The sequence below is a fragment of the Dasypus novemcinctus genome, chromosome 16 (assembly GCF_030445035.2).
Source record: "Dasypus novemcinctus isolate mDasNov1 chromosome 16, mDasNov1.1.hap2, whole genome shotgun sequence".
Lineage (NCBI taxonomy): Eukaryota > Metazoa > Chordata > Mammalia > Cingulata > Dasypodidae > Dasypus > Dasypus novemcinctus.
In genome coordinates this window covers 18,383,922-18,411,356 of record NC_080688.1, presented here as the reverse complement: position 1 = coordinate 18,411,356, position 27,435 = coordinate 18,383,922, and the positions used below count along the sequence as shown (strand labels likewise).

At 40.5% G+C, this 27,435-nt stretch overlaps 1 protein-coding gene across 8 annotated transcripts in view; it reads right to left on the bottom strand.

Moving 5' to 3' along the window:
• The window catches only part of SPIRE1 (spire type actin nucleation factor 1), a 239,529-nt gene extending 214,651 nt beyond the window's left edge, over positions 1-24,878 (bottom strand). Inside the window, exons 1-2 of one of the 8 annotated variants that reach the window (XM_058277279.1) lie at positions 24,715-24,878; positions 2,265-2,299 (exon numbers count right to left, since the gene is read on the bottom strand). Coding sequence is in view for 4 of the 8 variants with exons in the window: in XM_058277276.1 (XP_058133259.1) it covers positions 2,265-2,299; positions 23,555-23,828 (309 nt within the window). In the remaining 4 variants the exon portion in view is untranslated. The other 7 variants (XM_071208408.1, XM_058277276.1, XM_058277275.1 and 4 more) reach the window with 7 other exon arrangements.
• Positions 24,879-27,435: the final 2,557 nt, after the last annotated feature.

Genomic DNA, 27,435 nt, shown 5'->3' with positions numbered 1-27,435 from the left:
AAGGGTCTCAGAAACCCCCAGGAATCCCCACCTACCTTTGGAAACCCATGTTTTCATCAATCTGTCTTCATAACCCTCCATTTGGGTTCCTCAGGTATCTTCTCTCTAACCTGAACTCACAGTCTTACTCCATTGGCTCCCTTACATTACCAGCGCCACCCCCCCTGCATCATTTTTCCTAACCTAAAAACAAAATGCTAACAGCAAAAAAGCCTTCCTAATTATGCTATCCTCTCAAGTCTTTTCATGTCACCAAGCTTCTTTAAATAGTAGTTTCTACTGACTCTACTTATTTTTAAAATATCAGAGTGAATTTTTATTTTCTTGTATTTTGTCTCCTTCAAATAGTAACACATAAAAAAAAGATTTCTTATAGAGGGTTCTCATTAGATTCTAATTCTTTTAACAACTTAGTAAAGAATAAGCACTATCAATTAGAACATAAAATGAATTGATGCTCCGATACAAAGCCTGTACTAAACTAATGTTAAAGGCATATTGATTTTTTGGCAATACAACATAATAAGATAAAATAATAAGACTTATGGCTTAGCATCATATGTAAAATCTTCATATTTCATTACCTAGTTGCTGACTATATTTATATTATCTAATAAATAAGTGCCTTTAGGGTTTATAAAATGTCTACATATATTCTCTCTTTAAAAATTCACAATTCTTTAAGGTTTACAGGGATTATCACTAACATTTTGTAGGTAAGAAAGCCTAAATTCTGGGAAGCGGATGTGGCTCAACAGAGCATCTGCCTACAATATAGGAGGTCCAAGGTTTCGATACCCAGGGCCTCCTGGCTCGTGTGGTGAGCTGGCCCACACACAGTGCTGTTGCGCGCAAGGAGCGTCAGTCCATGCAGGGATGTCCCTGCATAAGGGTGCCCCCCGCGCAAGGAGTGGCCCCCGTGCAAGGAGAACTGCCCCACACAAAACCGCAGCCCACCCAGGAGTGGTGCCACACACATGGAGAGCTGATGCAGCAAGATGACACAACAAAAAGAGACATAGATCCCTAGTGCTTCCTGATGAGAATACAAGTGGACACAGAAGAACACACAGCAAATGGACACAGAGAAGAGACAACATTGAGGAGGGGGATAAACAAATCTTTTAAAAATAAATAAATGACTATTGTTTAAAAAAAGAAAGCCTAAGTTCTAAGAAAAAAAATGACTTGCTCAAAAGTGAATAGCTAGAAAGAAACACACCCAGAAACCACAAGATAGACTTATATTTTCTGACAAAATCAAATCCCATTCCTTTATATCATAGTGAGCAGTACACTGAAAATTCCAGTGGTATAAAAACATTGTTTTGCTTATTTTTAGAACAATGGAAGACAACTATCTCTACTTCCAAAGCTGAAAAGAAAATACAAAAATGAATTATGTATCTCCTGAACACACACAAAAGATACACTATTTTTGCTTCTTTATTATATAACAAAATTCTTCAGGAAGCTTACTAAAGATAATTCAACAGTTAAAATTTACTAAAACACATGTCAATACATGGATGCACTATAAAATAAGAAGCATCTTCAATCCTAGAACATTATTTAGGTATTGCCATTAACAAAAGACTTAAGATCCCTAATGAAAGGATAATGCAATTGCTACTGAAAAAATATCAAGCATATCTAGAATATCATACAGATATGATTCACAGATGTTGCCCTCTTATTTTAGTCTTATCACTAAACACATGAAATCAAGTGGAAACTTCTTTAACCCCAAAACCAGAATTTTTAATAAAATTACTTAAATTATAAAAAGCAATAAACCTACTTATACAAATAACAAAGCAAGTAATTCATTATTAATCTTATTAAAATGCTGTTTCCAAACCCTATTTTCCTACAATAAGGCAACTCCTTAGGAATCCAATACATTAAAGTGACTTAAAACAAATTAGATTGGATTATTAAAAACAAGAATTGAACTTAACTCTTTCTTATTAAGGGCTATAGATCTTGGCTAACTCAATTCTAAATTAATAATACAGAAAATATTTAAATATGATTAAGCCAGTCTTTGTAACACATCTTGACATTTTAAAAATATGAATAAGGACAAAGACACTTTGTTCACATTTTACTCTTCCTAAACATAAAAGATATGTATCTGCTCTCAACACATTCTGATCAGAAGACCAAGAACCCAAAGATATTTCAGTACTCAAATTAGTCTAAACATGACTGCAGAGCTACTTTATGTTCCAAATAGTTTTATATTTCAGCATATCTCTTACCTCTGTTTCTGTACATTGTGAATATCCCAGTTTACCTGTAATAAAAACACAAAAAGTTATTTTCAAAATATTTTTGATTCCTTTAAGCACTGATAAAAATATTTGCTCTACTCTGGGCAAAGGCTCTATTATATCTATTAAAATATCTATGCAAATGAAAACTGCTAGAAAGATTAAATATTCCAGAAGGTCCTGCTTAGCAATTTAGGTTTAAATACACTCGAATAATAAAGAAAAAGACAGAAGACTATTTTTTATTATAATAAGACTTAAAACATTCACATACTGAATATGCATATATACTAATTAATCAAAGTAAAAAGAAAAATGCTTTAAGTCTTGTTTCCTTTTAAAAATACCATGAAGAGGGAAGCGGACATGGCTCAACTGATACAGTGTCCATCTACTATACGGAGGGTCCAGGGTTCGATCCCCAGGGCCTCCTGACCCGTGTGGTAAGCTGGCCCATGTGCAGTGCTGTCATGCACAAGGAGTGCCGTGCTACGCAGGGGCGCCCCCACATAGGGGGACATCACGCACAAGGAGAACACCACACAAGGCGAGCCATCTCGCATGGAAAAAAAAATAAGGCGCAGGCTGCCCAGGAGTGGTACCACACACACACAGAGCTGATGCAGCAAGATGACCCAACAGTTTCCCAATGCCACCTGGTAATGCAAGCGGACACAGAAGAACACACAGCTAATAGACACAGAGAGCAGAATATGGGGGGTGGGGGGAGAGGGGAGGGGAGAAATAAATAAATCTTAAAAAAAAAAATACCATGAATATGGGCATTTCCCAAGTACATTTCTAGTTAAAGCCATAATGATAATTTCAAGAAAAGTGGAAATGTTTCGAGCAAAACCATATACTTAAGTTAACATTTCTTCCAATAGAGGATCACATAAAGAACAATTAATAATAAGAAATAATAACTAATAAGAAGTAACAAAAAATAACCCTAACTCCTTCTTCTCCCCAATCTACTACCAATCTGCTCTTATCTTACTAGATGAGCCTCCTCATGCCTCAGGAAAGAGAAAAACCAAGATTCTCCTATAAAGTGATATAGAATGGCTTTAAGAAACAAAATAGTCCTAGCATGAAATTTCTATCATAAATAACTCATCAAATAAAACAAAACTGTCCTCTTTAGCAGGTAATTTAAATTATAAATGTGATAATCAGATAATACTACTCTGTAGGTCTGCTCAATAAGTCACCAGGGCAACATTCCATCCAGTAAGTTCATCCTAGTGGGACAACTCAAAGCCATGGCTGACCATGATTAGACACCACAGTGTTCTCTCTGAAAGTTCCTCACCTCAGCACAATCACAAATTCTGATGGATCACAAAACTATGGTGGAAATTGGGGCAAAGTTTCAGGAAAAAAATTCAGATTTTGATGTAGATAAAACAATAGTTTTAAATGAAGGTAGCTAAATGTACTTGTTATACAACCTCAGCATATGTGTGAATTATCATGCAGTAATAGTAACAATATGATTCAATTAGCTGAACGAACACACAAAATGAAAAATTATACCCACCAAAAAGACACAGAATTCCTGGGTATTTCAGGGTGAAAAAAATGATTCCCAGAACTATTCTCCATTTTTTCCCTATGTGACCAAACTCTGGGCAATACTTAGGTCCATCTGACCATGTGAAAGTATATTTTTATCCAGGCTGAAAATGAAAGCTACCAACAGACACATGCTGCCTCCTTGTCAGCCTACCCTCCCCCATCTCTGCTACCTCCCCTTCCCTCCCCTCCCCAGTCCACCTCTACCTCTCATAGCCATGGTCCCTGCACCCACAGAGCTCATGTTTTAGTGGAGAAGAGTGAAAAAAAATAATCAAATTTAATAATTACAACTGGTGATAAATGCTATTAAGGATGCAAAAGAGAGAGAAAGAAAATAACAGAAATGACCAAATTTCCACAGTAGGAGTGTGGAAGCTAACTGCAAGGTTGGAGGAAGAACCATTCCAAAATCAGGAGGCAACACATAGTTAAGATCCTGGAAGTGTTTGGTAGGCAGGTAGCATAAAATGTGCAGTCAGGAGACAGGCCTTTAAAGCCTGAATAAGGAGTTTAGATTTCATTTAAAGTACAATGTGAAGCTATTGAAAGATACTAAGCAAGAGAGCGAGCTGATTTGATGTATGTTTTAAAGCCAGTCTTGTAGTATTCTTCTCAAATCTGATGAAAAACATGAATATATACATCCAAGAAGCTCGATGAACTCCAAAAAGGATAAACTCAAAGAGATCGACAGCAAATCATATAATCAAACTGCTGAATGCCAAAGACAAACAGAGAACTCTGAAAGCATTAAGAGAGAAGCAATACTTCGTATACCTGGGAGCCTCAAAAAGATTAAGTGCAGATTTTTCACTGCGGCAAGAAGGCAGCAGTATGACACATTCAAAGTGATAAAAGAAAAAAATAATTAACCAAGAATTCTGCATCTAGAAAAAGTGTCCTTCAAAAATAAAAGAGAGATTAAGACATTCCCAGATAAACAGAAGCTGAGGTGCCTTAAAGAAATGCTAAAGGGAGTTCTTCAGGTTGAAAGGAGAGGACAATAGAGAGTAGTTCAAATCCAATGAAAAAATAAAGATTTCTGGTAAAGGTTCTACATGGGTAAACATAAATGCCAGTAGCGTTGCATTTTTAGATCGTTAACTTCACTTTTTCCTTCCAAATTGATCTAAAATACAAGTGCATAAAAAGTGACAGGACTAGGCCTCATTCCTAGCCCCTAACCCAAATAACAGCCACAACTTGCAGGAGCTGCAAGTTTATTATTAACCGGCCATTGTAGAAGTGCAACCAGCTATTTACTCAGAAGGAGCCACATCCCATGACACAGAACAGCCCCCTACCCAGAGCCTACATGTCCAGATACAGTTTCTTTCCTCACAAGAACAAAGAAGCCACAGGACACCACCAATCCCTCTCATATCCCTAGAATTCACTGCCCTTACGCCACCCCCCACCCCCAGCCATCCCTATATGCCCTTGGGTCTTACCCAAGCCCCAACCCACTCCCACTAAGTATATTCCCACCTATAGATGTACTGTATAAATTCATGACTGTCTCTGACAGGGACAGGCTCAAGTTTATTCTTCAGACCCTCTCCGTTTGGAGAGCTTCCCAATAAATCCTTGCCTGCAATCACTGATCTCCACATCCCAACTGTCTCACTCCTACATGTAACAAAAAGTAATTCTAAATCTAAAGAATTGGGCGCATAATGTATAAAGACGAAATTTTGGAGAACTTCTGGGGAAGATGACAGGGTAGGGAACTACAGGACACACACCTCTTACAAAAACACCTAGTAGACAGGCAGAAACTATCTAAAACAATGGTTCTAGGGCTCTGGAGGCCAGGTGAGTACTGTACAGCACCCAGGAAAGAACAGGTTAGGGAAGGAGAAAAGCCACAGCCAAAAAAACTGTGAGTGAATCATTCCACACCAGGGGCTGGAGCCCATCCCCCACTTTCAAAGCTTGTCTCAGACAGAGTTCATGGCTGGCCGCCAGAGACATGGAGCAGAAGGAAAGAACGGGAAGGCCTTCTTCCCTGGGAACAGTGGGGGACACAGCTGAGGCTGAGCATGGCTTCTGATCTGTGAGTTCGATTAATGGGTCCTAACTCTGAATCACCGTTACAGCCTGCCCTGAACAGGGATCCCTGTGGCAACTGTTTTAACAACTCCTTCCTTAGGGTACAGGAACCAGTTGGCCAAAGAGCACCACCTCTGGGAAGGCCAGGAAAGTGTAGGTTCGGGGAGTTGGGAAAAAAAGGCTTTTTGGCATCTTTTCCAACCCTCTCCCCAGGGCCCTTTGAACTGGGCTCTGCCTCTTTTGGGTCCCTGGTCCTATTTTGATCAGTTAAACACAGGCAATTTTAAAGATCTACAATAAGTTGAACCAAGTATCAAAGAAGAGCCTTACATAAAGCCAACCAAAAACAAAACCCTAGGCAAGAGAAAGAAACTGACCATCAGAGTATTCTCATTGAGATAATCAGATTCCTAGACATCAGGAAAAAATAACAGGCCATACTAAGGAACAGAAAGATATGGCTCAGTCAAAGGAACAAATTAGACAGTCAGAGGAGACAAAGAAATTGGGCCAACAAACCAAAGAAGTTCAAACAAATCTGAATCAATCAAGGAGATGAAGAAAAATGTGGCTAAAGAGACAAAGGAAATTAAGAAGAAACTGAATGAGCATAAAGAATTTGAAAGCATGCAAAGAAATCTAACAACGAATAGGAATAGACAGCACAAGGAAAGTAATTAAAAATATGCTAGAGGCATACAACAGGAGATTTGAACAGGAAGAATAGATCAGAAAACTAGAAGACAGGACACCCAAAATATTAAAGACCAAAGGACAAATAGATAAAAGAATGGAAAAGTTCAGTAGGGTCTCAAGAGACTTGGATGACAACACAAAGTGCATAAATATATGCATTATGAGTGTCCCAGAAGGACAAGAAAAGGGGAAAGGGACAGAATGAATAGCTGAGGAAATAGTGGCCAAAAATTTCCCAACTCTTATGAAATACATAAATATACATGCCCAAGAAGCACAATGTACTCCAAACAAAATCGTAATAAGACTTACTCTAAATACATACTAATCAGAATGTCAAATGCAAAAGATAGAGACAATTCTGAAAGCAACAAGAGAAAAGCAATTTATCACATACAAGGGATACTCAATAAGACTAAGTGCCTATTTCTCATCAGAAACCATGGAGGCAAGAAGGCAGTGGTATGATATATTTAAGGTACTAAAGAGAAAAACTGCATGCCAAGAATTCTTAATCTGGCCAAACTGTCCTTCAAAAATGAGGGAGAGTTTAAAATATTCACAGATAAACAGAAACTGAGAGAGCTCATCAACAATAGACCTGCCCTAAAAGAAATACTAAAGGGAGTTCTGCAGACTGAAAGGAAAAGACAGGAGAGAGACACTTGGAGGAGTATAGAAATGAAGATTATCAGTAAAGGTAATTAAATCGATAAAAAGAGAGATAAAAATAAGATATGACGTATCTGTTTCTGTTTGGGATGATGAACATGTTTTGTTAATGAATGGCAGTAATGTAGCACAGTATTTTAAATGTAATTAATGTCAGTGAATTTTCCACATGAAAGGGGTTAAAAGAAGAATTCTTGTGTTTTATTAATAAAAATTAAAAATAAGGAAAAGAATATGAGAACTTTGAGAGAAAGGTTCCAAGTCAAATCATAAAAAGATGTCTACTAGAAGATGACAATCCCAAATGTTCTAGTACTTCCTATTAATTGAATAATTCTGTTTTTCTTGCATTTCATACACACCTCTGTAAACATTTTCTTCATAGAGTCTCATCTCCCATTTGCAGCATTTAATCTAGCATGAGGTCAAGCCAGCCAGAGGACTCCTGCCAGAAAGCCTTATCAGGTATTTCAACCCCCCCAAATTTGATCTCCTTTAGATATATCATGATAACTCTGCCTGGCATATCCACTTACCCAAATATATGTTATTCTCTATCAGGTTTGGTTATATCTGATTTAAACTGTAAAAACTACCTAAGCACACACTTTCAGCTGCTTAACCTTTATTATATATAACGTCAAGAAATGCCTTCTTTTTGTACCTAACTTCCTAAGTTATATATTTTTATTGTATTTATAAGTAAACCACTAAGTTCTTGAAATATAAATAGAGCGAGAATGATCATTAACACCACAAAAAGGTCAGAGGTAGGGAGAAACTATATCATTAAATTAATTTTTAAGGAAATTTAATTATTTTCTATCAATAAATTTTAATTTTTAAACACATGAATCAACAGAAGGCTAAATGCTCATCTAAGGTACACCTTATCTTACAGGTCTCAAATGAAACTAGTTCCAAAAGTTTAGGGGGGAAAGTTATATTTACATTATTTTTATTCTTAATGTAATGATAATTTAATTTTGTTAATAACGCCAAGTTGGGAAGTGGACTTGGTCCAATAGATAGGGCATCTGCCTACCACACGGGAGGTCCAAGGTTCAAACCCCGTGTGGAGCTGGCCCATGCGCAGTGCTGATGCGCGCAAGGAGTGCCCTGCCACACAGGGGTGTCCCCCGCGTAGGGGAGCCCCATGCACAAGGAGTGCACCCTGTAAGGAGTCACCCAGTGCGAAAGAAAGTGCAGCCTACCCAGGAATGGTGCCACACATACGGAGAGCTGACACACAAGAGTACGCAATGAAATGAAACACACGTTCCTGGTGCCGCTGATAAGGATAGAAGCAGTCACAGAACACACAGGGAAGCAGACTTGGCCCAGTGGTTAGGGCGTCCGCCTACCACATGGGAGGATCCCAGTTCAAACCCCAGGCCTCCTTGACCCGTAGGGAGCTGGCCCATGCGCAGTGCTGATGCGCGCAAGGAGTGCCATGCCACGCAGGAGTGCCGTGCCACACAGGGGTGTCCCCTGCGTAGGGGAGCCCCACGCGCAAGGAGTGCACCCCGTAAGGAGAGCCACCCAGCGCAGAAGGAAGTTCAGCCTGCCCAGGAATGGTGCCACACACACGGAGAGCTGACACACAAGACAATGCAACGAAAAGAGACAGATTCCCGTGCTGCTGACAACAACAGAAGCGGACAAAGAAGATGCAGCAAATAGACACATAGAACAGACAACCAGGGTGGGGGGGAAGGGGAGAGAAATAAATAAATAAATAAATCTTAAAAAAAAAAAAAAAGAACACACAGCGAATGGACACAGAGAGCAGACAACTGGGGGGGGAGGGAGATAGATAGATAGACAGATAGATATCTAGATAGATAGATAGATAGATATCTAGATAGATAGATAGATAGATAGATAGATAGATAGATAGATAGATCTTAAAAAAAAATAACTCCAAGTTCACTCCCTAAGGGAGTTAAAAAGGCTAACTTACATTATTAATGAAAAAATGTCAAACAAGTTTGACAGTAGTAAAGAGAAGGAAAAACTAAATTCAAAAATATGCAATATTTATATGGAAATCATTTAAAATTTTAAATGGCAGTCAAATACTAATTAACTTTTCTTGATATTCTGCAAGAAACTTCTCCACATCCCATTAAAATGTATTAGCATTTTCATATTTTACTGAAAACAATGCTAAAAATCTTGCGTAGTAACTAAGCTACTAAGATCTAAAGAGGGGAAACGAACTTGGCCCAGTGGTTAGGGCGTCCGTCTACCACATGGGAGGTCTGCGGTTCAAACCCCGGGCCTCCTTGACCCTTGTGGAGCTGGCCCATGCACAGTGCTGATGCGCACAAGGAGTGCCCTGCCACTCAGGGGTATCCCCTGCGTAGGGGAGCCCCACGTGCAAGAAGTGCGCCCGTAAGGAGAGCCGCCCAGCGCGGGCCTCCTTGACCCGTGTGGAGCTGGCCCATGCGCAGTGCTGATGCGCACAAGGAGGGCCCTGCCACACAGGGGTGTCCCCCACGTAGGGGAGCCCCACGCGTAAGGAGTGCGCCCGTAAGGAGAGCTGCCCAGCGCGAAAGAAAGTGCAGCCTGCCCAGGAATGGTGCCGCCCACACTTCCCTTGACGACAACAGAAGCAGACAAAAAAGAAGACACAGCAAAAAGACACAGAGAACAGACAACGGGAGGGGGAGGGTGTTAAAATAAAATAAAATAAATCTAAAAAAAAAAAAGATCTAATGACAGTAGCCCACACTTCATATTTTTTCAACCTCAAGAATAATTTTACGGACTACCAAACAAATATTTAAGATTGCTTTAGAAATCCTTTATCTATCTTCAATCAGAATCCTGAAATACTCAACCTTTTACAAAGGAAAAGAACAGCTCAGTAAAAATATTTGTACGGTATATATGAGCTGATTAAATACCTTCCCATCAATTTGATTTGATTCTCACAGCAATCTCAACTGGACAAATATTATTTCCATTTTACAGATAACGAAATAGAGAGTCAGAGAGCATTAAAGGCTTGCCTAAGGTTATAACTAAGCCATAATAAGCATCACAGCCAAGAATCAAAACCATCTTCTGCAGCCAACAATTTTCATATTACCACGTGACATAAAACAGTGGATGTTCAGCTATCTGAAGAGCAATGGAACTTGGTAGTAATCAACATGACTCCACAAGAAAAATATTTTCCAGGCCAATTTAATTTCCAACAAGTATAAAACATCATCTTTCCACCCTAAACTACCCCTCCTGTCTGTCCTATCATGCACCCATACAGGCAGCCTGGGCACCCTCATAGATTCCTTCCTCCTTCTCTCTCCCATATCAAAAACTAAATGGCCATGTCCTGTTCTACTTCCTAAATCACTCAGTCTGACTCTCTCCATTCCTACTGCCCCATTCAGATTTCCATCATCTCTTTTCTGAGCTACCATAATACTCATAACTGGTTTGGCAACTTAAAGGTTACTAAGACCTAATGACAGCATGAAGTGCCTAATGATGTCTTTGCCCTCAGTTTTACCCAATTCAATTTTCTGCAAAGTCCCCATACTCATCTTGCCAAAGAGAGTAATTTGATTATTTTCCTGTTTAAAATCCTTATATGGCTTTCCACTATATAGTCTGTATAGTCTATACAGATTATAAGTACAAACTCAACGACATGGTACAAGATGTCCTTCATAATATTATGTCAACCAACATACCTAACCAGCCCATCTCATTCTCCACCACTCCCACACACTTCCTATGCTCCAAGCACAGTGAACTCCCTCAGCAGAGAAGACAAACAGGTTTAACCTCAGGTGTCAACTCCAAGTGATTGGTAACAGCTGCCTGAAGCACCCTCCTGAGAATTTTGAGGCCGCCTATAAATTTAGCAACAAAAATGTGATGACTGATCAGTGATGTCCATGATGTCCCCTTTTGATACAGGGAAGTGGTAGGCAGCACAAGCAGCACACCTACCATCCAAGTACTTAAGGTACTTGAGTAGTATATGGTATTCCTCAACATTTCTAAACCTATTTACTGTTCCATCTGCTTTGCATATCCTTCTTTTTATCCCACTGCTTATCCTTCAAGACCTCCAGAAAATAGATCTCTGAGAAACTTGCCTAATGTCAAATAAGGAAGACAGTCACTCTCTTGGGTTCACATAGTTTTCTGAACATCTCTCATATTTTGAGATTATGGTGCATTATTATAATTATCAGTGTGAACTTCTGAAAGGCATGTTATCTTCAACATCTAGCACAGTGCCTGAGAAGACACTCAAATACTGGTAAAATGAATAAATGAAATCATGTAAAAGGGGATTCTTCTAACATGGTATTTTCACTAAAAATTCAGGACAATAAGGCCAAACCCTCTATCAGGCAATTTACAGTGACTGATAAATAAATCTATTAAAATTTTTTTAAAAATAAAATATATGATTAACTATAGAGTAGATGTGGTTCAATCAGTTGAGCTCCCACCTCCCACATGGGAGGTACTGAGTTAGGTTCCCATTTGAGTCCTGAAAAAAAACAAAAACAACAAGCAAAATAAATGAAGAACTAACTCAGGGAAGCCCATATGGCTCAGTGGTTGAGCACTGGCTTCCTCCAATCCCTGGCCCTAGGTACCTCAAAAAAAAAAAAAAAACAGAAGATGAACTAAAATATATGCCAATAATCATATAAAAAGCAGAAAAAAATGGAGTTACAGCATTCTAAGATCCTTGCATTGTCTAGGGAGTAATACAACTTCTAATTATGTTACACTTTAACAGGTCACAGAGAGAAGATATCTGTAATACATATAACTGACAAATGGCTCATATACGGTGTATATAATAAGCAAAACATTTAAAAGGGAAAAATTTTAAGTAAAAAAGGCCAAAAGATTTGAACAGGATTTCATAAAAGAAGTGTTAAAACATTCATTGTCAATAAACATATGGAAAGACTGGTCAACATTAGCCATCAGATAAATGCAACTTAATACCAGAATAGCTAAAATTAAAAAAAAACAAATGCCCAGGTACGAGGTTCTGGGTTCAATCCCTTGTACCTCCCAATAAATTTTTTTAAAAAAACGCCCTGACATTTCCAAGAATTGGAGTGAATGTGGAGCAAGAGAATACACTGCTGGTAAGATGTGTAAATTGAAACCACCACTCTGGAAAAATGCTTGATAAAATCTACAATATTGGAGAAGCGGACTTGGTCCCATGGACAGGGCATCCACCTACCACATGGGAGGTCCGCAGTTCAAACCCTGGGCCTCCTTGACCCATGTGGATCTGGCCCATATGCAGTGCTGATGTGCACAAGAGTGCCATGCCACGCAGGGGTGTCCCCCGCATAGGGAAGCCCCACACGCAACGAATGCGCCCCATAAGGAGAGCCACCCAGCGCGAAAGAAAGTGCAGCCTGCCCAGGAATGGCGCTACACACACGGAGAGCTGACACAACAAGATGACACAACAAAAAGAAACACAGATTCCCAGTGCCACTTATAAGGATAGAAGCGGTCACAGAAGAACACACACAGCGAATGGACACAAAGAGCAGACAACTGGGGGGGGGGGGGGAAGGGGAGAGAAATAAAAAATCTTTTTTAAAAATCTACTATATTACAACAGACACACATGAAAATAGATGACCTATAGAAATGCATACATATATTCAAGAGTATACATTATTTGAAACAGCTAAAAACGTCAAATGGTCCATATGCCCATGAGCAGAATGGGCAAATTAATTTTGGTATTTTCATATAATTGAATACTGTACAGCAGTAAAAATAGCAAACTAATGCTACATGCAATAACAAGTCATATCACTATCTGAAGTCCATGCACAAAATACATATGTAACATTCCATATCTATAAAATTCAAAAACAAGCAGAATTAACCTACAATGTTAAAAACTAACACAATTACATTAGCACAGGGCTTCTGGGCTACTGGTAATGTTGTTTTTATTCTTGATCAGGTTGATGTTTATAGGGTTGTTGTCACTATAGATTTACGTACTTTCTGTGTATGTGTTGAACACCAACAAAAAAAGTTTGTGGAACAAACTGAAAGAAGTCAAAGAAAATAAGGTTTGAGAAGGAAATGTCAAAATAAATTAGTTTTGTAGCCAAAAGAAAAGTAGCCAATGATTTAATTATCTTCAAATATACTCCCAGAACACCTCAAAAAAAATTCTTTAAGAGAGCCTAACCAGTACTTCATTCTATACTTCATTACCAGCCCATCACCAAAATATCAATAATTATCTGGTGAACACTAACTTTGTGCGAACAGATTAAATGTGATTAAATTGCACAAAATTTTGGTGAGGCATTAAGAACCTTTGTATTATGAGGATAATGCAAACAGTAAAAACAAAACAGGATGTCATGGAGTGTCTATTCTTTTTTTCTTTCATTAGAGAAGATGTAGGTTTACAGAAAAATCACACATAAAACACAGAGTTCCCATAGACCACCCTTTCTTAACACCTTGCATTAGTGTGGTGCATTTGCAACAATTCATGACAGAACATTTTTATAACTATACTATTAACCACAGTCCATCATTTTCAATTGAGTCCACTATTTGTGCTGTATGGTCCTATGATTTTATTTTTATTCTCCTTACTTATATACAACCTTTGTGAGTGTTGGTTTACATCAGACCCAACAAGGGGGGCCTGACATAGTCTACTGACATAGTCTAATCAAAAGCCCTGCATCAATCTTAACAGGTAATCTAATCAAAAGCCCCTCAACTGAATTTAATGCAATCAAAGGGTTCACACCCAGAGGAAAAGATTGATTTACAACATAATCTTTCTTATTTTGGGATTCATAAAATAATATCAAACTGCCACATGATCCTTTCCAAAACTTGTAATATTCTGTTTTTTAATAGTAATCATTCTAGAGGATGTGAAAAGGTATCTCATTATGGTTTTGATTTGCATTTCTCCAATAGCTAATGATGTTGACCATCTTTTCATGTGCTTTCTGGCCATTTGTATATTTTCTTTGGAGAAATGTCTATTCAAGTCTTTTGCGTATTTAACTACGTTATTTGCCTTTTACTGTTGTTGAGTTTTAGGATTTATATATTCTGGATATTAAACCTTTATGAGATATGTGGTTTCCAAGTATTTTCTCCCATTGCATAGTTTCCTTTTTGCTTTCATCATAAAGTCCTGAATGTACAAAATGTACAAAATTTTAATGAGTTCCCACTTATTTTGACTTTTGTTCCTTGTGCTTTGGGTGTACAGTCTAAGAAACCATTTTCTAACACAAGGTCCTAAAGATGCTGCCCTACATTGTCTTCTAGTTTCATATTTCTGGCTCTTACATTTAGGTCTTTGATCCATTTTGAATTGATTTTTGTATATAGTGTATGTGACAATTTGAATTTTGTGAATCCCAGAAAAGACTGATTTCCTGAACTAATCCATTCCCGTGGGTGTGGGATCCTTTGACTGCATTAAATTCAGTTAAGAGACCTTTGATTAGATCACTTCATCAGATCACTTTAGGGCTTTTGATTGCACATCAGTGAGCCATGCATGACCCAGGTTGGGTCTCCACTCTCTTGCTGGGTGGTACAAAAACTGAGAACACACAGGGAGAAAAAAACACAGAAAAAAGAGAGCCACCACCATCTTTGCCCTGTCATATGAGAGAGGACTCCAGGTTCACGTACAGCTACAGAAAGACAGTGAAGCCCCCAAGAGGCTCGAAGAGATGAGGCACAGGGAGAGATGCCTGATCACTCAGAGCTGAACTCAAGGAGAACGGAGAGAGACTGGCAGACCCATCTTGCCTTCCCATGTGGCAAGGATCTGCTAGCAGCCGACCTTTGGTGAGAAAGCATCTCTTATGATGCCTTGATACGGACATTTTACAACCTCAGAACTGTAAAAATTTCCCACTAATAAAATTCCCATTATAAAAGCCAACCCATTTTTGGTACTTTGCATCAGCAGCCTTAGCAAACTAAGAGAGTGCGAGGTAGGGGTTCATCTTTATTCTTTTGCATATGGACATCCAGTTTTCCCAGCAGCATTTGTTGAAGAGACTTTCCCAACTGAATGTATCTATCATTCTTGTAAAAATCAACTGGCCATAAATGGGAGGGTCTATTTCTAAGCTCTCATTTCAATTCCATTAGCCTGTGTGTCTGTGCTTACACCAGTATATACTGCATTGACCAGTGTTAGCTTTGTAATAAGTTTTAAAATCACAAAATGTGACCACTCCAACTTTGTTCTTTTTCAAGATTTTGGCTATTCAGGGCCACTTACCCTTCCATATAAATTTGATGATTGGGTTTTACAAAGAAGGTTGCTGGTATTTTGATTGGGATTGTGTTGAATCTGTAAATCACTCTGAACTGACATCTTAATAGTCTTCCAAGTCATGAACATGGAATTTCCTTCCATTTAAGTGTTCTTTGATTTCTTTTAGCAATGTTTTGTAGTTCTCTATGTACAGACCCTTTAATTTATTCCTGCATATTCTTTTAGATGCTATTATAAATGAAATTTTTTTCTTGATTTCTTCTTCAGATTGTTCATTACCAGTATATAGAAACACTACTGATTTTTTCCATGTTAGTCTTTTACCCCACCCTTTTGCTAAATTCGTATTACTTCCAGTGGCCTTGCCATGGATTTTTCAGGATTTTCTGTATATATGATCATGCCATCTGCAAACAGGGTAAATTTTACTTCTTCCTTTCCAACTTGGGTACCTTTGATTTCTTTCTCTTGTCTAATTGCTCTAGCTCGTACTTCCAGTACAATGTTGAATATCAGTGGTGACAGTGAGCATCCTTATCTTATTTTGATCTTAGAAGTAAAGCTGTCAGTCTTTCACCATTAAATATGAGGTTAGCTGTGGGTTTTTCATATTTGCCCTTTATCATGTTGAAGAAGTTTCCTTCTATTACTAGAGTCCTAAGTGTTTTTATCAAGAAAGAGGGCTGGATTTTGTCAATGCTTCTTCTGTATCAATTGAGATGTTGTTTTTTGCCTTTGTTCTGTTAATATGGTATACTGAATTTATTTTATGTAGAACCACGCTTGCATATATGGGGGATGTCTTGAGCATCTTGTATTACCAGAAAGGACATGCATGAAAAAAAAAAAAAAAAACCAACAGAATGGATATTATCAAAAGGACACGAGCTAGCCTGAAGGAGCACCCAATGATCAAAATAATGTGGTAATGGATAACAACCAAAGTATAAAATAAATATACATGAGTCCAGGATGATATAAATGATTGAATAAATAAATGGGGGAGAAAGGACAAATCTTCCTACAGAAAAATTCCAAATAATATAATTATATTCACCCTATCAGGAGGTGCAGTTTAATTCCCTAGTCCCCTCCTTGAGTGTGGGCTGGACTTAATAACTTGCTTTCAAAGAAAAGAACATAGAAAAGAGAACAATAATAACTTTATAGGGTAGGGACTTGGGAAACATCGTCATAACCTAGTAACAAAGTTAACCTCACCAATGATATCATGGTGATGCCACATGCCCCTAAAATGATGTGGTAAGAAGGGTACCTCACTCTCTGGTATTCTTCCCCAAAACCCACAACTCCAGTCTAGTTACAAGGTGAAAGAAGAGGACATTTTACAACATACCTGACCACTATTCCCCAACACTGGGAAACAAGGAAAGATTGAGAAACTATGACAGACCAGAAGAGACTAAGGAGACATGATGATTAAATGCAATATTGTAACCTGGATGAGATTCTGGAACAGAAAAAGGACATCGGTTAAAAAAAAAAAAAAAAGGTCAAATGAAGTCCAGAGTTAGTACTAATGTTAGTTTTTAAGTCTTTACAAATATACCACAGCAATATAAAATGTTAACATTAGGGGAACTGGGTAAGGAGTTATATTGCATTATCTCTGCAATTTTTTGGTAAATCTAAAATTATCCCCAAATAAAAAGTTTATTAAAAAACTCCAATGTAACAATGTCGATATTTTCTTCATATTTTAAAATATCCAGGAGAAGATATTTTCTTTTTTTCTACTTAACCAACAGAAAGCAAATAGGAAATATATATGATTTGAGTGATACTATTATGAGAGTGGGATGGGAACTGCTGCTATTTTACAGGACCTATATGCAAAGAAGTGATTTTTTTTTAAAGGTGGTACCCAGGATTGAACCCAGGACTTCATACATAGGAAGCATACCCTCAACCAATGAACTACATCCGCTACCCAATGAGAGTTAGTTTTTTGGTTTGTTTGCTTTGTTTTTAGGAGGCACAAAAGTATTCCAAATTTTCTCCCCCAAATGCCTGCGGCCACTCCCACACTACCCAGCAAAAAATGGAAATGTGTTAGATGTATTAGTCAGACAAAGGGGTGCTGATGCAAAATATGAGAAATCTGTTGGCTTTCATAAAAGGAATTTATTTGGGGCAGAAGCTTCAGTTAACAGGCCATAAAGCATAAGTTACTTCCCTCACCAAAGTCTGTTGCTACGTGTTGGAGCAAGATGGCTGCCGACTTCTGCAGGGTTCAGGCTTCCTCTTCCTCTTAAGACTCCACGATCCCAGTTTCTTCCAATAGCGGCTGTAGACTGGGATAAGTCTCATTTCTCTCTGGGCTCAGCTGCTCTGATTGCTCCACAAGGCCAGCTATAGACTATCAGGCTAACAGCTCGTCTCATTTTCCTGGGCCTCTGTCGTGTCTAATGCAGTCTTCTCACCTTTCTCACATATCTGCTTCTCTGTGTGTTTACTTCCTGGGGTTTCAACATCAAAACTCCAACTAACTCCTCCACCTTGTTGTCTTCTCTGTGAGTCCCCTTAGTGGGCAGGGACTCAACGTGTTACTGATGTGGCCCAATCAAAGCCCTAATCATAATTTAATCAAGTAAAAGTGAAACCTCTGAAGATAATACAATCTAACACACCCAGAGGAAGAGACCAGTTTAAAAACACAATCCAAAATTTTTTGGAATTCATAAGCAACAGCAGTCAACCAATTATGGCTAAAATATAGTACTTTTACAAATGAATATATGAACATACCTTCCAGGGATTTTGAAGGGGAATTCATCACTGTGTTTATGTTTTATTTTCCCTTCTTTAATGACTATAATTCTTTATCTTCACATCACCCATGGAAACTAGAATATTGCTTACAAAAGATAGGAATTCAGTGCACATTTGTTAAGTTGAATTTACCCCACACACATGAGGATTAATTCTTAACTATTATTGTAACCAATAAGGCATTTCATCAATCCCTAATACCATCCACCACTTACCCCCACTGCTAGACATATACACATATACCTCATGTTTTTTTTCATTTAGTGATCAATATGTGAACACTCAAAAAATACAGCAAGAATGCACAAAAACTGTTTTTAAATGTTTTCACTATTTCAACCTTCTCTACAAATACTCTTTTCAAAAAAAAAATCAAATAGGAGAATATTCCAAGACCATTTTCCCTACAAATTAGCATGAACCTTGCTGAGCTGACTGACTGACCATATCCTCTTTTCAAATTCCAAACAAAGCCTGAATGTTCTCTATTCCAAGAAACCATTTTCAAGGGATTCCTTTATTAGTATGCACACAGTCTGTCAATGTTCCACACAGGAAAACCAATACTAATTTTAAGATTTTAGATAAAAATGTGTCCATCATTTTTTTAATGTTTAATACATCTAAAACATCAAAAATGTTGAAATAAAAATTTGAATAAATTCTTTTGTCAGATGGGTATTTGAGGCCTAGGAGCCTGATAAAACCACACATGATTCTAAGATCTAATACTAGTGATATTAATAATTCTTTGTGGCATCCCAGAAAACAAATATTTTCATCTTTGAAAAGATCTGGACTATTACTTAAATTACATCGATTAATGCTTTAAAGAGAACATATATACCAAAATGTCCTCTGAATGCCAGTGAAGTGCACTGGTGACAAGGCTGTATGTTACACATGGAGAGTCTGAGTATCCTTAACTTGTTTATTAATGGTATAAATGTGAAATAGTCCCTCAGTCTATATATGATAAACCTTTTCCCAAACAATAAGGTCTTATTATGATTACAATTGCATCAACACTGGAAAAATCAAAATTTCTAAATGAGCCTCCTAAGAATTATAAACCCTCTTCAGTCAAAGCATCTATTATCCTGTCATCACGGAAATACTTCATAAAATATGCTGCTCACTTTAAGCTCTTAGTTCATAGTTTATTTTTACTCTCAGGAGCCTCTAAAAAGGCTAATTTTTCCTTTTTCTTTATCTCCTTCAGTACTATATCACACTGTTTTCATGGCCATGCTAATATAGGCCTCTACATTATATCTGAATACTAAACAAAATTTCTTGTCACTATTTTCTTACAATACTGGTCTCATTTCCATGCCTCCCACATCTTTCATCATTTTTCTAATTCATTGATGCTATTTCTCTCATAGTGTATTTCTATTTATTTTACTCAAACTGAATGTGAATATTTGGGATATATCAATACTGTAAGAATAAACAAGCATTAAAAGCAATTATTGCTACTACACTCAGCCCCAGAACAAGTTGGTAAAGCCTGTGGAATTCCCTTTCCTCTTTGGGACTAACCAGACTTACACAGCAGATTCCTGTATCACTCACTCATTCACCTAGACAGCAGAGTGGACAGTGTCCTGCTGAAGAAGTCATCTGCTTGAGGAGCACAGCCAGAATTCATTTCTCCAAACTGAATACAATCCCTCATCTGCCATACCAATAATTTTCAACAAGGGGCAATTTTGCCCCCCAGGGGACATGTGACAATGTCTAGAGATGTGTTTTATTCTCTCGCTGGGGGGGGACGGGGGCAGAAAGTGCTACTGGTATGTAGTGGGTAGATACCAGGAATGTTGCTAAACAATCTGCAATGCACAGGACAGCCTCCACAACAATAACAATCCATTCCAAAATGTCAACAGTGCCAGGTTGAGAAACCCTGACCTAGACATCTGTTGCAATTCTGAGGGAAAATATAGAATGGCTGGACTAGTGGCACCATGGAGTGTGTCAGGACCACTGAATTAGGGAAGGAAGAGAAAAAAAATTCCTGTGAACCTGCCACATACCAAGCCTAGTTAGTTACTTAACATATATTATCTAGTTTAAAGCCTTACTCAATTGGGAAAAAAAAGTTATATATTCTTATTTTACAGATGAGAACGCTTGCCTCAGGGAGATTAAGCAACTTGCTCAAGCTAGGAAGGGGAGGACTCATGATCTGTTTCACTCCATAATACTACAAAAGTTAAATGACATGGATTTGATTCTCAGCCTTACCAACAAGACTTTGAACAAGTAACTCAACTTCCCCTTCCCTAAGCTTTCACTTAAAAAATAAATCAGTGGATTAGATGTGAAAATATAAATGCTGCTGACTTCCCATTACATATAATCAGGCTAAATGCCTTACAATGAAAAAGCAAACATTTCTTACAGTGGAGATGTTACAATTACCATTTTTCCTTTAAAGGAGAATTTATGTATGTGTGCACAATACCAAATTATTTTGCATTTTTAAGAATCAAGATTAAATGTTCAGAAGACTTTGTCTTTCAAAGCCATGTAACTACTAGTCCTAGGAGGAAATAAACTAAGATAAACAATATTTTAGTAGTATGGCCTTCCTAAATAATTTTTTTAAGATTTATTTATTTCTCTCTCCTTCCCCCAACCTCCCCAGTTGTCTGCTCTGTGTCTATTCGCTGTGTTCTTCTGTGACAGCTTCTATCCTTGTTTCTCTTCGTTGCGTCATCTTGCTGTGTCAGCTCTCCCTGCGTGGGGCACCATTCCTTGGCAGGCTGAACTTTCATGCTGGGCGGCTCTCCTTATGGGGCACACTCCTTGTACGTGGGGCTCCCCTGAGCGGGGACACCCCTATGTGGCAGGGCACTCCTTGTGCGCATCAGCATTGCGCATGGGCCAGCTCCACAGGGGTCAGGGAGGCCCGGGGTTTGAACCGCGGACCTCCCATGTGGTAGGCTGATGCCCTATTCATTGGGCCAAGTCCACTTCCCCCTAAATACTTTTAATAAACAGGCCCTATAATGCTCAAGCCCATACCACAACTTTGAGTAGGCTCTCTCCAAAGCCAGTAATGTCAGGAGCAGAGCTAAGGAAGATTACAAAGCCAATACCACTGGTGGAAAACAACTCTACTATTCTCTCCATATGAGGTCAACATGTTATTACTCATAATGATAACAGAAAAAAAAAAAGCATTTCAACATAAGTTTCTCAAAAAAAAATACTACCACAAGAAGCTATCAGTTCTTGACAACTAAACTATTACTAGGTCCACAAATATAGCTTAAACTACACTCTTCTAGTTGAAGAGACACAGAAAATGTGGGCTGGGGTTTGTTCTTTCCGGAAATTACTACCAAGGCTGCTTCCAAAACCAGGTGGCACACAACAATTTTTCTTCTTGAAATTCTAGCACCCAAACTATGGCTTTGCCGTGTTATCTTTTCCATATCATTTTAATACATTGTAATTAAATTTAAATCACAAGTTATTTCCCACTAAGTCCAAGTCTAAAAGGAATAAGCACATCAAATAAACTAAAAAAACCATTTGAAATAAAATAATTCTAAAACAATAATTAAAAGGCTGGCTTTAAAAAAATAAGTCTAAAATCTGTTTATTAAAAACACAATAGGGAAACGGACTTGGCCCAATGGTTAGGGCGTCCGTCTACCACATGGGAGGTCCGCGGTTCAAACCCCAGGCCTCCTTGACCCGTGTGGAGCTGGCCCATGCACAGTGCTGATGCGCGCAAGGCATGCCCTGCCACGCAGGGGTGTCCCCCGCGTAGGGGAGCCCCACGCGCAAGGAGTGCGCCCCGTAAGGAGAGCCGCCCAGCGGGAAAGAAAGAACAGCCTGCCCAGGAATGGCGCCGCCCACACTTCCCATGCCACTGATGACAACAGAAGCGGACAAAGAAACAAGACGAAACAAGACACAGCAAATAGACACAGAGAACAGACAACTGGGGGAGGGGGGGATTTAAATAAATAAACAAATCTTTAAAAAAAAGAAAAAACACAATACACTAAAAAACAAATATTTGTGGAATTCAAAAAATTGTAGTGTTCTTTAATCAATTTAGATAGGGCTTTTCATTAAATGTCATTTTACTGACTAGTTCTGAATTACATCTTTCACCTTTAGCATTATGACAATTCATCAACTTTCTAAAAGGGGTGGATTTTTATTTTTAATAAAGTCTCAAAAAGCAATAAAGACTGCTAGTAGAAACTTATTATCAACCTCCTCATCCTCATCGATAAATATCTGAGTAAGCCCTAGTTATATGTTACTGTTAGGTGATAATCATGACGAATTTACATTAGACAATAATCTAACTTAAATCCATATTATTTATCTACCATTCTGTCATTTTTTTATTTTACAAGCCTATGTTCTTCATCACAACAAACTAACACAGGACAGGTAAACAGTTATTTTCTAACTTTCAGGAGCCAAAAGTAATTATTTATTCCTTTCTTCTATTCTCCCAAAATAGAAGAATTCTCCTCAAGGTTCAGATATCTTCTTTCGTATTTCCAAAGTGAAAGAATAATGCTGCCAAATTTAAAATACTATTACTTTACTATTCATTCCGAAAGGTGTAATTTTCTTGACACCGGGATTAATTATCCTTGGCAAGATCGCACATGATGAACCTTTTATAGTACCTTATCACACCACAAATATAACAAGTAAATAACCATGGTATTTAAATACTCATACATATCATAAAAAGGTCCCAACCCACACAATTTCCCAAACAAGCAGTGCACAGCTGGTGTATCATGGTCTGCAAAATTACAGAACCCCTCCGCCTGTCCGCTTCCCTGCGAGCGGGTCCCAGCACCAACGACCCTCGCTCTGGATAGCTCCCCTTTGTGTGCCACCCCCCAAGCCCCTCCGGCGATGCTCAGGCCTACCAGGCCGCCTGCCCCACGCAGCCCAGGCCGGCTTCTCCCCAGGAAGACCCCGGGGGTGCAAGTCTCCGGGCCTCTCCCCGCCCCACCCCCGCCCCACTACCCGTGGAAGGACCCGGGTCCGCGCGCGCCCGCGGCGGGGGTTTCACCGGGAAGACAGGGGTCCCCGGAGGTGCAGGTCTCCCTACCCCACTCCCCCGTGGCAGGACCCTGGCCCGCGTTCACCCCGCCCCCTCGGTGAAGGGAGCCCGGGCGCTCACCCGCGGCGGGGGGCGGCTCCCCGGCGTCGCCGGCCGCGGGCGCCAACGTGACCGTGCCGTCCCTCCAGACGCGGATGTGCGCGGCCGAGGCGGCTCTGCGGCGGGGCCGGCGGCGGGCGTCGGCGGCGCGCAGGGAGCCGCAGCACTGGTAGCACACGGCCCACGCCTGCTCCTCGTTGATGGGCTGGTTGTAGAGCCGCAGGATCTCCTCCAAGCTCAGCGCGTCCGCCGGGCCTCCGTCCTCGCCGCCCGCGGCCGCCCCACGCTCGGCCATGCCCGCCGGGACCGTGTGTTCCGGTGCCCCTCGGCTCGCGGTCCCCTCAGCCCCGGCTTCCCCCGGCTCGCGTGTCCCCTCAGTTCAGGAGTCTCGTCTCCGCGCGCGCCGCCTTTCCATCCTCGAAGCCACCGCCCAATCCCCGGCCGAGCGCGCGCGGCTGCAGGGAGATGAGGCGTGGGCTGGGCCGCGGGCGACCGAGGACCGCGCCAACACTGCCGACGCCGCCGCGGTACTGACAGGCGCCTAGCCGCCGCCGGCCGGCCGGCGCGTAACTACGCAACGGCGTCCGCCAGCCCCGCCCCCGCCTCGACGCCGGCCCCGGGCAGGCTCCGCCCCCACGGCCCGGCCCCGCCCCCGCTCGACACCGAACCCTGGCAGACCTCACCCCCACGACCCGCCTGGTCCCCGCCTTCACGCCGGCCCCTGGCAGGCCCAAGTCCGACCCTTCACGGGGTCCCCGCCGCCAGCCTTCCCGGGCCAGATGTACTGGTCCTGTCCCCTGGTGCCGTGCCCCGCCCCCAGCTGCTGTGCCCCGCCCCGCCCCTGCCCCGCCCCTGCCCCGCCCCCAGCTGCCCTGTCACGCCCCCTGTCTGCCACGCCCCTGCCTGCCCCGCCCCCAGCTGCTGTGCCCTGCCCCGCCCTCTGCCTGCCACTCCACGCCCCTGCCTGCCCCGCCCCCAGCTGCCCTGCCCCGCCCCCAGCTGCCCTGCCCCGCCCCCAGCCGTCGGGCGGCAGGAGCCCCGAGGGCTCGCCTCGGCTGCTGGAGCGCGCTGAGCCACGTGGTCTTCGGCGCCCCTGCGGCCCTGCTGGCCCTTACCCGCGCCACCACGCCCTGCAACACTAACCCCCGCGGAAAACAACCTGCCCCAAGTCTAGTTCGCACCTTGAACGCAACTTGAAAGGAATTCTAAGGGAAGCAAGGGCCCGCGGAGCCGCTCCGACCTCCCGGCGCCCACGCGGCGTCCTGGGCCCAGGGACCTGGACCTGTGCACTGCGCTCCCGGGGGCCTCGCCGCTTTCCCTGCCCCGCACTCCGCTCCACTCTCTTCTGGGTGGTTCGCATCGCCAGCAACAGACCGTGTAATTTGCTTAGATTTGTTGATTAATTGGCAGCTAGCGCCCTCTCCTCTCCCAACTTCAGTGTCAGGTACATGAACAGGGATCTTGATGCGTTTCGCTCAGTGACTTCCAAGCTCATAGATCAGGGCCTGGGATACGCGTGTTCTAAATAATTTGCTGATGTCGGTTTCAGCGACTTTCCAGATTCATTCGTAACACTTGTACAGCTCCTCACATGATAAGGCCTCCAAAACCCACGTTCTTTATAGCGTTCTACTAACCTAGTCTGCTCGTGGGAGATGGACAGTGGCTTCTCTGAGCTGAAAACGAACACTCTCAGGCCTTGCTGAACCCAGTAGTTTACGCAACAACAACAGATACTTCTTAAGTGAAATACCCATTGGTAACTGAGGTTTATTGGTAATATTCTATTGTGGGGCTATAGGCCAGTCTGTGGGAAGACCCTTTACAGTGAAAGAACCAACCAAGTAAGAAATTTATCTATAGCAAGCACCAGTAAACCTTCTAGAGTACAGTTTTATGTGCAGTGTTAGAATGACACTCTCAACAATTGCACCATTCAGTAAAAATTACAGGTCTATCATTAAAACTTGACATATCACAGTATATACAAAATGAATGGGAAAAAGAGAGAAAAGAAAAAGGATGTAAAGAAGGAGTAAGTGATTGCAAAGGAGGTGGTGAAACTTCTCCTTAGGCACCTTATGATTTCACTGTAAGGGATACAAACAACCCTTGAAGAAGTAACATTATATAATTATGGGCACATAAATCCATTCGTAAAAACTGCAGTATCTACTTGTGCCAAAGCCCTTAGAGGAAAAGATCTAATTCCGTATGTAGGGATTTTACACATACACCCAGCCTCTTAATTTAAAAACGTGAACATTCCCAAAATGTGCTATTTTAAAAGTTTGGATTCTGTGTGGATTTTGAGAGGCTTAAAATAGTTTCGGCAATCCAGAATATAAATGGTTTACTTTTATGGACAACACTTCCATCTTCTGGCTGTGTGGGATATTGCTTCTGTGTTGCAGTTTGAAAACTACAAGTCAAAATCAGTTACATTCCTGACCTTCTGACCTTGCCTTATCTCCCTAAAGGGCAAATTACACGAATTAATCAGCTGGTGACTCCAGAGCCCAGTCACTTACTAGCACTAGCAGAGGATAGAAAATGAATGACTCTCCAAGTAAAGACAAGAACTGAGGAAGAAGGAATTAGAAGTGAAGAAAAGGAAACAGCCAAATTTCATCTCAAACATGATCTTTAAAAGGTGTATTTTTAAAACATTTTGCAATACAAGGATATTTTTCCTTTCCTAAGCAGTAATTTTTAAAAATATGCATTTCTAAAGGAAAGGTATGTTACTGAATCACAGGAATGTTCTATACCATAAAAGGGCAATTTTTTGGCAAAGTACAAATTCATGAATATGATATGCTTTTATTTTAAGTAAATTTCTTGCCTTGTGAACTTATTTGGAATTAAGATGACAAGTACAATGTTGTTTAATATCCTTTCTATACACAGAAAAAAAATGAAAAGGAAATCTCTAAAATCCTAGCTATCTTCAAAGATTATTCATTAAATAACCTGAAACCTTGACATTTTTTTCTACAAAGACAGTATAATTCCATTGCCTTTTCATTACCCCTTGAAATTTTGATAAGCCTTATCGTCCATTCATTGCAAGACTCTCAAAGTGACTGCTGACAACTAAAGGCTACCAAAAGAGAGATATACTTAGTGGAGTTGAAACATTACTGCCAAATAACTCGTCACCACCCCCATTTTCTCACTTTCAATTCAAAGATTCGAATGACCATTGGTGTGGAGAAAGTGGCCATGGTGGCTGCTGGGGGTAGGGAGTAAGAGGAAGAGATGAGATGTGGGGGCGTTTTCAGGACTTGGAGTTGTCCTGGGTGGTGCTGCAGGGACAGTTGCTGGACATTGTATGTCCTCCCATGGCCCACTGGGTGGACTGTGGGAGAGTGTGGGCTATGATTTGGACCATTGAACATGAGGTGCAGCGGTGCTCAGAGATGTATTCACCAAGTGCAATGAATGTCTCATGATGATTGAGGAGATTGTTGTTATGGAGGGAGGAGTGGGGTGAGGGGGGTGGGGGTATATGGTGACCTCATATTTTTTTAATGTAATATTAAAAAAGTAAATAAAGACCAAAAAGAGATTTGAATGCCTTTTTGTACAGTATATTTTGTTCCAATTTGTCACTGATTTTATTTATCACTTTGTGGTTCACCACTTTTCTCTTGAGATATCTGATTAAACAATTTAAATCAACACTTAAATGTCTTTTTCAGAGTACTCCTAGATCTGTGAAAAATGGAGGCAGGTTTTCCTCTGAATAAGACTTCAGTTTTCATTGATTTTGTTGTTGTATTTATTTAAAAATAGAATCCTTGAAATTTTTACATTTACTTATTTCTGCAGAATAAATTTACTTCATGCTTCATACTCTGGATGTGCTGTCTGAGCTGCTCTGAATCTTTCAGGGAGCA